Source organism: Amblyomma maculatum, chromosome 1 (assembly GCF_055883805.1).
Source record: "Amblyomma maculatum isolate TAMU_Amacu chromosome 1, ASM5588380v1, whole genome shotgun sequence".
Classification (NCBI taxonomy): Eukaryota; Metazoa; Arthropoda; class Arachnida; order Ixodida; family Ixodidae; genus Amblyomma; species Amblyomma maculatum.
This window is the reverse complement of record NC_139344.1, coordinates 470,182,815-470,200,853: the sequence shown is the minus strand read 5'-3', so window position 1 is coordinate 470,200,853 and position 18,039 is coordinate 470,182,815. Positions and strand designations below refer to the sequence as shown.

The 18,039-nt window shown below is 47.8% G+C and overlaps 1 protein-coding gene across 1 annotated transcript in view; it reads left to right on the top strand.

The window, feature by feature from the left end:
* The window catches only part of xmas (RRM_XMAS2 and SAC3_GANP domain-containing protein xmas), a gene marked incomplete in the record, with an annotated part of 165,655 nt that overhangs the window by 113,950 nt on the left and 33,666 nt on the right, over nucleotides 1-18,039 (top strand). Inside the window, 4 exon segments of the mRNA XM_084605353.1 lie at nucleotides 1,451-1,629; nucleotides 5,597-5,856; nucleotides 6,671-6,832; nucleotides 13,280-13,477. Of these exon segments, the coding sequence (XP_084461479.1) occupies nucleotides 1,451-1,629; nucleotides 5,597-5,856; nucleotides 6,671-6,832; nucleotides 13,280-13,477 (799 nt within the window).

The window sequence follows — 18,039 nt, the reverse complement described above, 5'->3', positions numbered from 1 at the left end:
AAAAAGGAATTTGGTTGGATTTTATATTTCAGAAAAAGAAAACGGCAATTATCAAAGGCGTTTGACCTTAGAAACGGGCTCCAAAACATAATTCAAATGCTCCAAAACTCACGTTTCATTGCTCCAAAGCTGCTCCAAAATGGCTTTATTACTGCTCCCAAAGCTGTTCAAAATGCTCGAGCCCGCTTCCACTCCTGATACTAGCACATTTATCCGTTCTGTATTCAGGTAGTGTATTTCTAATGTGTGGCATTATGTAACAACTCACAGCCCTCACTGCAGTCTTCTGTGAAGGTAGAGTGGAATGAAAAAGCAGATTTATTGACACAAGAAATATGCATCATTGTTATCTATCTAGATCGATTGCCGTTCACAAAAATAGCTATCAAAAATAGTCCAAATCTCGGAGCCTGTCATGTTGAGAATGATGTGGGCTCTGGAGTAAAATATAAGCCAAACATTTCAAAGTCAAGAGAAGGCTGTCTTAAGGCCCCACTCCATAGGGTATCCGAGCGGCGCGCCACGCGCACAAACGTATGCTGGAGTCTGTCTGCTCATGCGTGACGCACCAGGCGTGAGCTGAGATTTATTTATTTATTAGTACCTCAAGGACCCCCAGATGGGACATTACATGAGGGGTCAGATATTTCCACGGCAGTCTCGCTGGCGCGGGGGAGGCTTGCCAGTTATTGGTTGGCGTGCACCAATCAGAGGATGCCTTTCGCACCGTCTCTGTGATCTCTGTTTGCTTTTTTTGACAGCGGTGCTGCGGTGCATAGAGACATGAGTACAGTCAGTCGATCAACAACGAAAGGTTCATCGCCGAAGTGTAGCGGCGGCACTCGCTGTGGCTTGCCAGCCACAAACAGCATAAAAATAAATTAGTTAAAGAAGCTATGTGGGGAGAGGGGGTGCCTGATGTGCTGCCTCTAGTGCTGCCAGAAGCACCGCGCACAGGTCAGCGCATTGTTTACGGCAAGCATTGAATAAGTGAAATGTGCTTAAAGATCCTCGTGTTGCAATCCTGCAGACAGCATCGAGCGTGTGCAAAGGTGATGGAAGTCACTCCGGGACAAGCTTCAAGTAGCAGTCAAACTGTTTCGGCCAGTTTCAGCCTACGAAATCTTGCAACAACACAGGAGCGCATGCGCCAGAGACGCTTCATGGAAATGCATACTTTTTCCAGCATTGTCAGGGCGCGGCACTGGGCGCGTAGGCGCCTCTCTCGTGCGCCTCTCGTCGTGTGCCCCCTTCCTGGTGTTTGCCAAGTCTAATTTTAGTGAAGCCATGTGGAACACACCTCTGTGGTTGCAGAGATATCTCGTTGCGTATGTTATGGCGATCAGTATAGCCTGCACAAGCTGTAAAATCTTAACGCTTGTCAAATGTAGCCTGTGTAGATATGTTTAGTAAACTGGAAGTAGGTTATTTTCAAGAGCCCCCTTTGCAGCTGGGTGGAGTTCTGTGAGCGAGAGAAGCGCCAGCGGAGGGCCCGTGAGACCTTCCCGGCTGCCCCCAGCATGCTGTGCACCCTGACGAACCCGGCGTTCAAGCTGCTCTCCCCTCCCGAGAAGAGACCCAGGCTGTCGGGACCGACCATGGACTGGCAGTGCATCTCCAAGGGCCTCGGTAAGCCTATTTCCTTTGCTGGCTCCTCCTTTTTTAGGCAGCGCTCAAAAGCATCTAAGAAATTCGACCAGATTTTCAGTTCAGAAAAACAAGCAAGAAATTATTTATTTCGGGTCAGTGGAGCCCTACGGCTGTGGTTTAACAAGTGTGATGCCAAAAAAGAACTGATCAGAATGAGCACTTTATTTGTTTCTCATTAAATTTGCCTTGTTGTTTGCTGGGTGGCATGACTTAACTGGAAGATGTAGGTCTGTACCATTAGGAAAAGCAGAATCACGCCATAGATAGAGATTGCGGCCCTAAAGTAGCTGTCAGAAGCTCCTAGATTGCTTGAAGGGCGGACAGAGTGTGACTAGTGATCTTTCAATGCAGATTGTGCTTGAATGGAGTAGTTTGAAATACAGACGACCCCGGATATATCGAATTTTGGTTATATCGAACTCACGAATTATCCCCTTGAAAATCCCATGTAAAAGTATAGGAAAGCTGCGTCATATATCGAACTCAATTTCACCGGTCGTTCGATATATCGAACTGCGCACCATGCACTGGAAAGTGTACCTTCCCCAAAGACGATCTCATCCCCCTCAGCCGTTTGCCGCGTGACGTTTTCAAGCGACACGCAGAAGGAATGAGATGGGACAATTCGGCGACGGCTGGTCTAGGGTAGTACCGCGTCCATTCCCCAAAGGCGCGCATCTGCGGTTATCGTTTCCCGCGTGCCAGCACGTGACGTTCGAAAGCCATGTGCGTGAATGAACCAGACAGAGCCGGCGGGAACGAGAAGGGAAAAATGCGATAGAGCGAAGCATAAGGGTGTGCCCATTCTTTTGCCGAGCTATCTCACTCCTTCTTCTCTCCCAGCCTTCGTTCGCAGTAGCACGCGCTACGCATGCGCGAAGCCAGCGCAGCCCATTTTCAGACAGAACGTCGGATGCTTTTTCGCATGTGTTGCGAACCCTCTGCGCACGACGGCTGACGTGGCTATGGCGCCTGCGGATGTTAAGAAGCAACAGATCTCTCTCTCTCTCTTCTTCTTTTTTTGCAAGAGTCGTCCATTCTTATCGTTGTGCCGTACACGCGGCATAGCGTAAGATATGGGGGCGGCGGACGTAAAAAAGCGACAGTTTTTTCTTTTTTTTTTGCGGGAGTCGTTTATTCTTGCATGAATGAATCAACGAAAGCATGCGGTCGGCCATGATCATAACACCGGCTTTTAGCATTGTTCGCTTCAAATGACATTTGCGGCTATCACGCTTGGCAATGATTTTGTAGCTGTACACTGCCCGCCCCACCCCAAGCGTGGCGCGATAAATCGAACCAGGCTTGTGCAATCAAGCCATCACGCGGGCACTCTGCCAAGGTCGCTCCCCGCCACCGCAGGAGCTATGAGAAGATAAACACGCCCTCACATTATCGCTGTGCAGCATCTTGGTACGCGGCCAAGAAGAGGCGACCGAAACGGAGTGGCTCGCGCCATCGACATGCAAGCGAAAACGCTCGCAATTTCTGCCGCGGCGACACTGAAACCTTGTTCTGAGCTGCCGCGATGGCTCGAGCGGCGAGAGGGACGCAGTTCCAACAAGTTGGAAATTTTTCGCTCTGTCGCTGCCACTCATAGCTGAGATCGCTCAATCGCTTAATTGCTTGCATGTGAGGGATCTGGTCGGTGTTTAAAGTTAATGGCTTTTTTGTTGTTCTCTCTCTCTCTCTCTCTCTCTCTCTTTTTTTTAACAAATTCTTGGGTGCAAAAGTGGAGGGTGGGTTCATTATGGGAGTGGAATGATTACGCGACAAATACAGTATCGCTTTTTCGCATCTTAAGTGCCGTCACAAGCCGATTTTCTTATATCGAACAGTCGAACCCACATATATCGAACTTGAAGGGGATCGCGAAATATTTCGATATATCGATAATTCGATATGCAGAAATCGACTACGGTATTTGTCGCGTTGTCAACTCACTCACATAATGAACCCACTCCCCATTTTTGCCCCAGAGAATTTGAAGAAAAGAAAAGCGTTGGGGGGCATGTCCCTCCATTTCGACCATCGCATCCACAGCTCATTTACTGGAAGCGCGCCAAGATGCTGCGTAGCGATACTGTCGCATTTTTCTTTTGACTATACTTTTCATAGATCCTGCGGTGGCAGGGACCGAACTTGGCAGAGTGCTCGCATGATGGCTTGGTTGCACATGCCTGGTTCGATTTATCGCGCCACGCTTAGGGTGGGGCTGACAGTCCACACCTACAAAATCATTGGCAAGCGTGATAGCCGCAAATGCCATTTGAAGCGAACAATGCTAAAAGCCGGTGTCATGATCACAGCTGACCGCGAGCTTTTGTTGATTCATAGATGCAAGAATAACCCACTCTCGCAAAAAAAAAAAAAAAAAATCTGCCGCTTCTTGATCTACACAGCTGCCATAGCTTACGCTGTGCCGCACGTTCAGCCCGACAAGAACAACTCTCGCAAAAGAAAAAAAAAATTTGCTGCATCCTAAATTCCGTAGCTGCCATAGCATATGTTCAGCACGACGGCAAGAAAAAAACTGCTCTCGCAAAAAGAAAAGAAAAAAACTGCCGCTTCTTAGTGTCCGCGGCCGCCATAGCTTACGCGCGAAGAGCGTTCACAATACACTCTGGAGAAGCGTCTGCCACGGGCTAAGCTGGCTGGTCCGCGCATGTGTGGTGTGTGCTGCTGCTAACGAAGACCGAGAAAGAGAGAGGAAGGGGAGAGATAAAGCTCAACAGAAGAGTGGCCACACCCTTGCGCTTCGCTCTATCGCGTTTTTCCCCTCTCCCGAACACCACTGCTGCATTGGATCCCTCTCGTTCCTTCACACACATGATTTGCAAACGTCACGTGCTAGAACGCGGCAGCGATCACCGTAGATGCACGCGCCTTTGGGGGAAGGGCGCGCTGCTGCCCCTAGACCAGTCATCGCCAAGCTGTGTCCTCTCATTCTCACCGCGCGTGGCTTGAAAATGTCACGTGGCAGCAAACGGCCAAGGTGATGCGATTGTCTTTGGGGAAGGCACAACGTCCAATGCATGGTACGGAGTTTTCCTATACTTTTACATGGGATTTTCAAGGGGATATTCCGTGAGCTCGATATAACCAAAATTCGATATATCCGGGTTCGACTGTAATGGCAAACAATGTATACATTTTGAAAGTTGAAATGAATGCCCCTGATATGCCACGATTAAATAAACCAAACGAAATCCCTCATACAACAATTGGTGCCCACTCACTTCTCGCTTAGCGCATAATTAATTGCCTGAATTATCTCAATCAGTGATGTTGAGACAGTTTTTGAAGGCAAAAAGAAAGAAATAGACGGCCCAGGTCTAAGACATGAAGCTAGTAGCTACATGTGTAACAGTCTTTGCTAGAGTCCATGCTGCAGAATGGCAGCAAGGTTGTCAGTGTCTTTCAGGATGGCAAGGTTCACAGAAGAAAAATTGCTCATTAGACCCAATCTCTCGCCTCTAACCACGTGTGGTCATTGTCAAAGGTGAAAATGAGGTCAAGGGAACCTGGTACTTTGTTGTTTTTTTTTTGCTGGGGCTCCTGATGGTTAAAGCAACAGCTGTCAGAGTGGTTCTCTTGGGAAGCACACGGAACTGTTTCCTTGGACTATTCATATTAAAGTGAAAGTCCTTTCATCGGTTACGATGAAAAAGTTGTCCACATGATGGCTTGCTTTCAGCACACTGTTCATTCTGCAAGGTGCCTTCAGACCTCGATCAGTGATTTTGAGACTAAGTTATTGAGGGAAAAAAAAAAAATTAAATGTCTGGCAAGAACAGTCTGTGCAGGTGCTTCATGGAACACCATGTTTGATGGGAGGTACATGACAAAGAGTGCCCGCATGTCCACAAACTTTGCTTTGGAGGGAGTGCAAACAAGTGGCTAAAAAGTGCCTCTCTCTCTGTGTGCTCCTTCTGGGGGAGGGTAGATGCAGGAGTGCTGATAGTGGCCCTGACGGATGAGCTGGAGCGTGCTCCCCTGGACCTGGAACGCCTGCTGTGCCCTCCAGTGCACCACCAGCAGCCAGCTGTTGCAGGGACGCGGCAGGAGGAGGAAGTGTTCCCTTTCAAGCTGGTCGTGTGCCTGCCTCCGGCCGACTGCGTGCGCTCCTATGAGGCCCAGCTGGCCGTGGATCGAGTGCGCAGCAAGCTGGGATGCCTGCCCACACTGCCCAGGGCTGATGCCAAGGTGCTGGATGGCACTTGCTTCGTCCTTCCCACAGGGCTTGGACAAAGTGGGGTGCTGTTTTACTAATGATGTGGCAGCCTATCCAAGGGGCCCTTGCAAAATAATAGAGGCCGAAATTAAGTTTTTAGTGATGAAATGAATCCAAAAGGGGAGTTGCTCCTCACTGCAGGGTGAGCTCACTCGTCGGAGGGTGGTTGCTCTTGGCCCTACGGGGCTGGGACTGGTAGATCACTGCCGCTTGCGGCGGGGACTATCCTGCCACCATATTTTTGTCTGTTTTAGGCCGTCATCGCACCCGCTACCATTTCGGTGGGAGACGACTGCTGTTGCCAACTCGCATCTTTCTCTCCCTTTTCTTTTTCTTTCTTCTCTATTTTCTCTTCTGTCCGCATGAGGCAGCGGAGGTGGCTCAGCTACAGAGCCAGTAGCAGGCCCATGCATTTTCTTTTCCTTCTTCCTTCAGTCGCAAGAACAACAGCTTGCTCTTTATATTTGCGTAACTAATATTGGGATGCACTTGGCAGGCTCACATGCTCCTTTGGGAGAAGGGACAATATAATATGGTGGTTTATATTATTCTTTGAGTTTGAAATGCAGTGGAATTTGCTGTGTTGCTTTCAGCACAATGTGTTTGCCTTCGAGGGAGGCTCAGTACACATTGTTTGTGCCTCCTCCCAGCCGTGGTTGTCCTTGTTGTGCTTGCTAAATAGCAAACCTATAGTACTGGTAGCTTGCGTTGCAGAAATACTATGCATGCCAGAGCATCCTCCTCTCTTGGTGAGCAGCCATTGTATCTGAATGCGGGGTTTCCCAGGTGGAGACCATAGCCAGCCCCCAGGGTAGTCCCACACCCTTTTGTCTGACGGTGGTGCACGGTGACTTCTCCTCCCTGGGGTGGGACACCAGCGGGAGGCCCCGGCTGCTGTCCGGCACATCTGCACTGCTGCTGGTGGCCACGGATGAGCCCAGGCAGAGGGTGAGCCACAATCCTCTTCTATACCAACGAACAACACTCCACAGTGGCAGTCTGCATAGACTCCCACAGAAACAGCCAAGTTAAATTCACAATGTTCAGCTGCAGGGGGAAGCAGTTTGATGGAAGCAGTTATAGACCTTATGCAAAATTACTGCCATCTATTGGCCGCCGTTGCCGTTTCCGCCATGTTAAAGGGTAGCTGCATTGAAGAGCGACAAGTGGCATAGGGGATTGTGCAGCCGGCTGCGTTAATGCTTGTTGTTGTCGATAATATCGACATACTATTGTGCCCCTTGTACGCAAAATTAAAATAAGGGTGTAGAAGAAAAGAGCAGCAAGTTACATCCCTTGAGCTTTTTTCTTTTTCTCTTGAGGCTTATGTTAATCTGCTCTCGTGTGGTTGTCGTGCTAGATGTACTTTCGATCAATGGCGCGCCTGAATTGTAAAAAAATTTGGAGGACGCTTAAGCTTCGCCTTCAAGAGTGGAACGCGATAGCGTTATTGCACCTCGTTCGCACCGCCCACTCATTCGCTCGGTATGTTCTTGAGTCACACAGCATTCGGCGCGGCAACGAAACGTGCGCCTGAGCAAGCAGAACGAACCAAAGAACTCGGTGTCTCGGAGGGAGAAAGCCGGGCAGCGACGCGCCATGAAGGCGGACGCGATCATGGGGCTGACGCCTTGATGGGATCGTCCTCTATCTCGCTTGGGAGCACCACGCAGAAGCATGATTCCTCGGAAGCAGCTCGGCACACATCGCAGGGGACGCTTTCCCAGCAGAATCGCTACGGCGCAGCGATCACGTCAGAGGCGTCCGGCATCAGACGCTGCACCTAGCAATCGCGCTGTGAGCGGAAAGAGGAGCCGCGTCGCCTAAACACCACTGTTCGAGTGACGCACGCTGGATGTTGGAAGGGGAGAGAGCGAGAAAACTTAATAAACGCAAGGGTATTGGGGCATCCTCGCACCGGTACCCGCGTGGCCCGAAGGGGAGAAGCGGGTGAGCGAAGATAGTGATCTAAAGAAAGGAAAGACGCTTGGTTCTACAACCCGTGAGGGTGCACGGCGAAACGTCAGGGGCGAGTGGTGCGCCACGTGTCGGGGCAGCGCCGCACATTGCGAGGAGGGGTTCTTCTGTGTTTGCCGCAAGATGGCTCTGCATGTGCGCAGAGCGCAGAAGAAATGTAGCGGAAACGTACTTCGCTACTCGTGTAACTGCGACTTCTGTAAGTAACATGCTCATAATTACCGATATACACCGCAGTATAACGTTCTACGGCACATTTCTAAGGCAACACCGCATTCACTAGAAGCGCTTTTGTACCGCTTTCAAGCATCGAACTTGTGGCTGAGTGGTAGTGTCTCAGTCTCACACTCCGGATACCCTGGTTCGATTCCCACCCAGCCCATCTTGTAAGTTGCTTTTTATTTATGAAGTACATGCATGAAGTGCATGCCGGGATTTATCGCTCACGGCCAACGCCGCCGACGACACCGGCTTTTCTGCGACACGAGCTCCTTAACGCTACCGCGTTAATATCTTATTTAACGTGCATTGAAAGATTGCAAATCAGTACCCGGTTCTAAGGTAGACGAAATATATCGCCCACGGTGTGTTAAATTTGCCTGTAGATGGACTGCGCATCGCCTTTTCAAAAGTGTTGCAAGAGTGTTGTTCCTTATTTCCTTGTTGCGCCAATTCATCTCAGCTTTTAAGCTTTCATGCATACAAGCTGTCAGGAGATTTCGCTCGTATGTATACGTCCAGGTATCCAGATAGAACAGGTTTCAGCACCTCAAAGGCGCCAGACTGCTCTCTTAAATTCCAGCGCGATATTCTAACCTCTTTACGCATTCAATTCATCGATGAGTTGAATATAGTCGACTACGTCCAGGCTTCAGTTGCTGAGATGCGTCTCCAGAACACGACTCGCAAAATAAATGACTCAGAGTATATACGTGGCAGCCACTGCCCCTACCATTTAGATGCTCTCGTCTACCGCAAGTTCGCATAATTGTTGTTGCTATAGTGATGGCGATCACCGCGCTGTTTGTTTTTATTTTATTAGTGCGAGATTTTTTTTTTGAAATTTCTGTGAGGTGCATTGAAAAGGAGTTATGCCTTAATTTGGACCACGCCAGTTTTCTTTTCTCCCATCCATATCACTGAATAATGCCGTTTCTTCGTTTAACCTTCATGGTGCACAATGAAGACAGTGTAATGAGGTAGGGATTGAAACTGCCAACCATTTGACACTATCCACAGAGCAATATCATTTGTAACGAGCCTTACCACGCTTAGCAGTGAGGTTTGCTACTGCGGCTATCGCAGTAGAAGCAAGAATGAGTGTACACGTTTTCCAACTTTATTTTGTCTAAAAGTACCCAACCCTATACATTTATGCATCACATTTTCTGTATGCCCATTGGTTGGTACATTCTACTACTTCTTTCTTTCTTTCTTTATTTGTTTCTTAGGCTGAATTGCTGCTGGCAAATAATATTTGTTGTTTTGCATTATGGCAAAAAAAAAAATCCCATGCATCACAGCTCCACACTGAAAACATTTGTGTTCTTTCAGGTGTCAACTGACTGGACACGCCATAAATTCGGACTTTGCAAAATATATTTGGCAGCTAAAAGAAAACCGCCATTTAAGGGGGGACGCGACCTTTGAAAACCGAAAAATCGCGAAAAAGTCGATTTTTGAAAGATTATATATTCCGGTAGTATGTCTTATAAACTACCATTTCTGTAATTATCAATGTCCAACTCGCCGTAGAAATACTCGAAATTAATTATTTAACAAGCGGCGGCAGCCGCGGAGCAGCGAGCAAGCGCCGAAAATTCCCAAACTTCGCGCGCGCACCATTTCTCTCCCGCCGAACTGAGCGCCGCCATCTTGGTCTTGTTTTGTTTGTGAATTCTTGCGCTTTCTTCTGCCACCCTCGGCGGCGGCGACGGCGGCGCGGTCGAGGCGTGGCTTGCTACCGATTGAGAGCCTCGAGGCGGCTTTCAAGTTTCCCGCGCTCGAATTCAAGGCTGCGATTCGGCAAAGCGCGCGCTCCGCGAGAACGCGGGGGATCGGGCGACTACTATTGGCTGCTGCGGCCGCTGACGCGTCGGTCTCCGCCTCCCCGCGTCGTCTGCTACGGCTCTTTGTTTGCTGTCGTTGTTGGCTGTCTTTGTACTTCGTACGTTCTGTTCGCCTTTCGCCATTTTTGCGATCGCCGGATTTACGATCTCTCGTCGTGCCCTCTGAACGGTTTCGTACAACGTGTTAAACGTTGCGTGGCCGCTCACGATCCCTCGAAGTGCGACACGCATTCAGTGCAGACTTGGCTAGCTTTTTTTTTTTTTTTTTTTCGTTTCGGCGCTTATGCCGCGGAAGATAACCTGGGAAGTCGCTTGTCGCGTTTGGGCCGCTCCTCGTTCCTCTGGCGAGATGCCGCGATAGATAAACCGGGAAACCGCTTGCTGCGTCTGCGCCGCCCACCTTGCTAGGGCGAAATGCCGCGGGGGAATCGGGAATGCCGATTGTCGCGGCTTGCAGAGCTCAGGATCGACGGATCTCAGCATGTGGAAAGTGGTCCGCGGCACCAAGGCGTTCGCTGTAGCCGATCGGCTAGTCGCACAGATGTTCGCTGTAGCCGAGATCGACGGAGCGCCATAGCCCTAATGTATATTTTGACGGCCGCACCGGACTTGTTCGTGATAATTGCAAGTGTTCGTCTTAAATGGGGCCGTTATAAGTGGGCTCGACTGCACCTGAATAAATTTTTGAGGCCAAGGCAAGCCCATGTATTCAAAATATTATGTCTGGAATTTGTCATAATTAATTTGGTTAATCAACATAGGTCTAATTGATAACAAAAAATCTAATTCTATGCTATTTTTCAGGAAGAAAATTTAGAAAAAGGGCTTCGTCTTGCCCTGAGGAACCTATCTAGGAATCAGCATGGCAAATTGCACAATGCCAGTGCCTTTCACAGTTTCTCCAGGCTTGATATAAAGGACCTATTCGAACCAGTTTGATATGCTTCTGCAACTTGAGAACTAGCGTGCGCAATTCTATGAAACTTGGTGGTATTTCATTTGTTAATGTCATGAGCCTGTCTTGAAAATTTCATCATGATAACTTGAGAAACAAAAAAGTTATTGTTCTCTCAACCTTTGAGAGCCGTTTTCTCAGAATCAATTTTTTGCACGGTGTGGTTGCTAGGGAAAGTCATAGCTCAAGAACCACTTATTGAATTTTCATGAGTATTTTTTTGTTATATACCTAAGTAAAATTCTGAGGGCAAGACAATTCGTTTTTTTTTTTTTAAATATTTCATGTGTAATTAGGGACAGTCAATTAAAATATCGTTAAGTCAGGTGTAAATTTGAACACTAAATTTGGGGCTGTACTAAAATTTTTCAGAGAGGATATTTGGAAAGAGGGAATTGTCCTGCCCTGGGGAAACTATCCAGGAATGACCATAACAAATTTCACACTGCTAGCACATTTTGCAAATTCTCCAGGCCCGCCCCTAGGGACCTATGTAAACTATCTTGATATACTCCTCTAACTTGAGAACCGATGAGCCCAGCTCCATGAAACTTGGTAGTTCTTCAAATGTGTGTACTATGAGCAGACACTGAAAATTTCATTCAAATACTTCAAGAAATAAGAAAGTTGGTGTTCAAGGGTAGCCTCCCCCCTTAACATTACACAGCCCGTATACGATTGCTACTTTTTCGCAAAACAATTTCGTGAAGAATGACGCTAGTGTCGAATATTGCATGAGAACGCAGTGCGATTAGTTTTTTCATTCAATATCTTCACAAGCAAAGAAAGCCATTAAACCTCGATCCCCCCCCTCACCCCCTCATACTGCTGAGCTCATCCCTGACATGGACAATGAAAAACCAGTTACGTCAAGAATTGCGGAAAGAAAGAGAGAAAAAATGCGGTATTAGAGAGGAGAAGGACTTTGCTGTAAAAACTGCGCATTGCACAAAGCACTGCTCGAATACGCGTCCACGAAGAAGCTTGACATTGCGTCTGGGTATAAGGCAGACCTCTGCTATGTGACTTCGCAGGCAGCAGTATCTGCTATATATTGATTTTCACGAAATAGAACCACAATGTGACGGCAACAGGAGCTACATATCTGAGGAGGACCAGCGCGCACGGAATCACGTCGTTGATCTGTCATGTTTCGCCGGCAAATTCACGTGGTTGGGGGTTTAGCCAGTAACATATAGAATACGGGATCTACTATATGGTTGATTACACGCTAATGAGATACATAAGCTGCTAAACGTTCAGACAAGGGATGGAAACTGTAGTGCACGCACTTCACTGGAAACTGTGAAGGTCCATCAGAGCGCAGTGTTTATTAGGCATCAGTCCTATATTTAAAAAAAAGAAAACAAGAAACAACATTAAGCTCCTTCGTGCGCGCGTAATGATATCGCAGACTTGTTTTACACCCGGAAGCAATATCAATATGTTTCGCACTTTCATGGACGCGTATTTGAGTACCCTATCAAGGAATGCCGCGGAGCAACAACGAAGGTTTTTCTATTTGTAGCTACGCTGTCACCACCATTTGCAAGAAGTTTTGGCAGTGCAGTATCGCTTCACGAAGTAAAATTGGAATGTAGGCAGCGTGGACAAGTCAATCGTCTATTATTCCGTCATTTTTTGCTTTGTATCCATACACGGAAATCACAGCACAAAGCAGACACAGCTACTGAGACGGCAGCAGCCGTAAGCACAGCTGACGACGCACTCAACCCTTGAACATGGCGTCGCGTAGCACGGTTCGCTGAAGGTCCGATAGATGGCAGCAATTTTGCGTAAGGTCTATAGTCTAACCTCGACAGTGTGAATCTCACAAGGAACAATAGAATTTGTGTTATCTGAAATTTCTTGTCATCAGAACACATGAAATCCATGCACAAGCATGAGAAGTGCGTTCATGCACGTCTATTTATGAGTGAGGGGATTTATCTAGGCTGTAAGACCACAGCTAACTACTTCAGGCGATTACAGTGCAGCTGACAATTGCAAAGTCAACGATCTGCCAAGCCCAAGCTGCTGCAGACTGCTCCCGTACATTTAGTGCAACTAGCGATTGCAGAGACAGTGAGGTCGAGGCCAAATTGCTGACAGTGCATGGTGACTGAAATTTGTGTTTCACGTAAGATACTCTGGGCTCTTCACATGTCACATGCTGCAGGAAATTTTATTCTTGCAAACCTTATTGAGAGCTCTTTTGAAGTGAGCAATGATGAACAAAGTTAACCTGTTGAGAACAGATAATCACATTTGTATGCAGCTGTGCATGCAACTATCTAGCAGAAAAGTTGTGGTGCAGACTACCAGGCAGGAACTCTTTTACAGTGAGATGAGCTGTGTGATGCGTCCTAGTGCATTGTGCACCTGTCCCTGCAGCTGGAGTTGCGGTTGAAGGAGGCACTGGCAGCCGCTTCAAGGCTGTGCCCGATGCCATGCATCTGCGTGGTTGACCTGTCTTCCTCTGGCAACCGGGACTTCATCAGAGGTGCCATGGAGGAGTGTGGCCGCAGGGGTGCACTGCCCGAGGTGCACCAGGTCCTGTCTTGTGGGCCTGATGCTCCGCCTCGCAAAGTGGTGAGTCTCGCACTACTACACGGTCGTAAATTTGGCCGTGCACGTCAACACTTATGACCCCTGTCTAGTTACACAGATGTGCTGCGTTTTACACAATGGCCTAATTCAGTTGATGGCTGGGTTTATAGCGAGGCAGTCTGCTGTAAGCATTTGTAGTATATTTGTGACCAGAATAATGTCATTAGAAGGTAATGTAGAGTTTGAGGAATGCGTTATCAGATTTGGGTGTTTGGGAGAGAGCAAGAAAAGAGATTGCATGGCATAAAGTTTGATAAAGCTTTCAAATCCAGGTATGATGTAATTTCACCTTGTTCAGACTATCCACAGCAAAGCGCATGGAAAAAATTATATTGACACGCAAGATTATGAATGCGGCTGATATTTTGGTACTATTTGAGAGGGAACACCTCAGCACAGTGTGTATGTTAGCCCCGCTGCTGGGGCAAAATTGTGTCAGTATAACTGTGAGAACAGTCACCATTTCTTCATGACTTTTGGGTCAGCACCTGTGCAGTTGCTATAAACTGGTTCCCATGCTGCAATGCTAATGATGTATTGCCTTCCTTCATTGCAAGCCAGCATTGTTTGCAAGCATGGCTTACAGCAGTGGGCTTAGCAGTGCCAAAGTCACGCTTGTGTCGGGATCGTGTCAGGGCTGCACTTGGTAGAGTTAGCACTTTTCAGTAACTTTAGTGCCTCGGAAGTGATTGGCAGGCCACCCAATGTGGCTCACAGCAGCAGCAATGGGGTGCTGTCTATGCATCAGCAGTCCATCAGGACTGGAGAAGCTTTCAAAGTGGTTGAGGTAAACAGGGAGGTGCATATAGGTCAGGTTTTGGCAGAGCTTTTCAGCGAGATGGCATCCATTTTAACAGAAGTGTGGGAGCAGAGATCAGCTGGCGCCTGGCAGGCAGGGTTGTAGTGTTTTTAGAGGATCCGCGAGGGCTCCGGGTCCAGGGGTAGTTGGAAGTGAAGCAGAAGAAATCGTAATAACAGAGGCTGAGCCCAATAAATTGGCAAAGAGGAGGTCCAGAAAGAAATGTACAAAAGAGAGATTTAACACTAGGATCAGCTACATGAACATGCAAGGGGGTAGAAAGAGAGCGAAATGGGTAGAGATAGAACAGCAGTTGAAGGATGACAAAATAGGTGTGTACGCTCTTTGCGAGACTCACCTCAGTGATCTAGAAAGATCCGCCGTTTATAGAAGTTTATAGAAGGCTACATCTGGGAGGGGTGCAACAGAACGAGAGCGGAAAAAAAGGGGGGAGGGGGAGGTATGTTGATACACCAAGGAACAAATTGGCAAAGAATAAAATCATCTTGCAAAGAACATATCTGGGTATTAGGAACAATTGCCAGCATAAGGACATGGCTAGAGGTAGTTTATTTAGGACCATGATACCAATGCAAGAAGGAAAACAAGGATCTCGTTGAATGTCTCAGTGATGATATAAGCCAGTTTGGAGACACAGCCGATACAGTAGAATCTCGGTGATACGAAATTCAAAGGGAGACGAGAATTTTCGTATCACCCGAAATTTCGTATCACCAAAAAACGAGCAAAATCCGTTTTCAAGCCTTCCAACAGGTATGAAATATTTATTTTCGTTGAAAGAAATCGCGTATATCCTTCTACACCTTCTTTTCCGCGAGATCTGATAACAGAGAGTTTTGAAAACTGAGAAATTGGGCCGCTATCTTCTCCCGCACAGACTCGGAGGTCACGGCGCGCCGCAGAACATCGATGGCGTGCATCGTTTCTGCTGCCGTCGGCGGTGGGTCATCAACGCTTTGGTCGTCGTCATCTTCGTCACTGCATGGAATGCCAGGCTGTGATGACGCTTCCTCCGCAATATCTTCAACCGTGCGGAGACCACAGGTGGCAAGGTCGTCGTCCGCGGTGACGAAATCGTCGACGCAACAGTCGACGTCAAGTTGATTCCAGACATCGATGGGAATCGGGTCTGGCACTTGCGAGGCAGTAGCCACAGCGGATTTGAAAACCCCACACTTCGCGAAACAATTGGCGATGGTCGTAGGAACGACGTGATCCCAGGCAATTGCAAGAAAATGCACAGCGTCCAGAAGAGTGATCTGGAGATTCGCATCCTTCCTTTCAATCTTCGCGAGGAGGCGGCGCACCAACAAAGCTTTGAAATGGTGCTTAACATTCCTTATAATCCCAGCATCCAGTGGTTGCAAATGACTTGTTGCGTTCGGGGGCAGGAACAGCACCTTAACACTCTGTAGTGTCATTTGTTTTGGATGGGCGGTGCACTGGTCCAGCAGCAAAACTGTTTTTCTGTTGTGGCAAGACATCTTGCGGTCGAGGTGCGTGACAAATTCGATAAACAAAGAAGATGTCATCCATGCTTTTTTGTTCGCCTTGTAGACGCAGGGCAATCGACCGGCTGCCTTAAAGCATCGGGGCTTTTGATATTTGCCAATGACTGTCAGCGGCATCTTTTCTGATCCGTCGGCATTGCAACAAAACAAAACTGTGATACATTGTTTGCCCTTTTGTCCACCCCGGCAGGCATCGCCTTTAAAGCACAAACTTTTTGCGGGCTGGAGATTGTAAAACAGCCCTGCTTCATCTACATTAAAAACATCACGTGCCTCATATCCCGCTATGTAAGACGGCAGTGTGGTTGTCATCCAGTCTTCCACGGCGGAGGCTTCGACTTTTTTTCCTTTGCCACGAACGGTCTTGTAGGAATGATTATGACGCACCTTGAACCGGTGAATCCATCCACCGGAGGCCTGAAAGTCACCAATTCCAAGTGTGAGTGCGATGTCCGCTGCCTTCTCACGAAGCACTTTTCCGTCGATGTTGACGCCGGCCGCCGTGACCTCTCTGAACCACGTTAGAAGAACCTCTTCCAACTTCACATGGCAGGCAGTTTTGGCTTCTTTAGAATTCATCGCGAAGTGCTGCACATTCTGCATAATTTGGTCGCGCTGACCAACGATCGTTGACAACGTTGACAGCGGCAGGCCTAGCTCCTTGGCCATGGCAGTGCGCCTTTTCTTGGGCTCTTTGTCCACCTTATTTAAAATTTCCAATTTGTCTTTAAAGGTCAACGCCTTTCTCTTCCGTGACATTGCAGTATGATGTACCTTTTCGCATTGCCGAGATGATCACAAAACGACAACGCGGTGTCAGCCTCAAGAAACGAGAAAACGAAGCAACGTGTAGCAACGTGTTGCCGCCGCAGCGGAGACTCCGGAAAGCGGAAGAGCATGGCCTGCGGGGCGGCGGAGAAATGTGGAGAGGGCCGCAAGGCTATGCGCACAACTAAAAAAAAAACAAAACAAAATGCGAGGGGAGGGGAGAGAAAGAGAGAGAGCGGGAGGGGGGGGGGGGGGGGGGGGGGGCAAGATATCGCCGCCTTCCTTCGCCAACTTCGCTGCTGCCGCGGGTTGCCAAGCCGGTTTTTTTCCGGTGTAATTTTTTTTTTCTTCTTTCACGCGCGTGTGCGTGATCCGTGCTATCAGTGCTGCGCCACTGCGCACGCTTTTCTCGCTGTGCGTGTGTGCGTGGGCCTCGACCGGTCGTGATACCGAAGTTCGTATCACCCGTAGCGAAAAGAAAAAGTGTTCGGAACATTCGATTTTTTGCCCACTGAACGCAATGCAATTCGGCCGGGGAATTTTATGAACTCGTATCACACTGAATTTCGTATCAGCCGAGTTCGTATCACCGAGATTCTAACTGTATTATTCTACTGGGAGACATGAACAGCCACATCGGCTATCTGGTTGGATACACAGATTGTAGCGGGAAGCTAATGCTAGGTTTCGGTGAGCAAAACAACCTAATTATCATAAATAGAGAAACAAAATATGAGGGACAAATCACACGGGAATTCCGGAGCAGGCAGACGACCATTGACTACTGTCTATAGTTGTCTAGGGGAGAGACCAAGAGGTAAATAAGTGCCTGACGAAGAGTCTGCCCTCTTATTGCTCCAACTCAGGAGCACAAGACATTCAAAGCAGAAGGCACACACTCGGTGCATAATTCATAATCAGACATGATTGACCATCTTCATGGTGACGAACGAAAAAGCACACAAAAAAAAACTAGATAAGTGATTAGAATGGTTACGCCTGGAGTGACAACAGGTACAAAACGATATTCTTTTTGCAAGCTTTCAAAGACTTGCTTTTATAAATAATGTTTAAAGCAGGATGATGATCATTTAAGAAATTGTAAATTCTGTATGCGAGTTTCTGGGTGCCGTAGTTAGTGCGAATTATTGCTTTATTGAAATTTGTGTGTCGCGTGTTGTAGTTGTGTACTTTGGCGATGTACTTGTAAAATGCGAGAGGATCGGAACGCATTTCTAAATAAGTGACTAACGCTGTCTTTTTGTTTATCACATTCCATATGCTAAGCAACTGGCATTTTCTAAACAGTGGATGAGTATGGCTGAGGTAAAGTGCATTTTCTATCAACCGTATAAATTTCTTTTGGAGTAAGTATATGCGTTCTAAGATTGTTTTAGGAGCTCAAGAAGACAGTAGTGAAAATGCGAATGAACCATTGTATAATA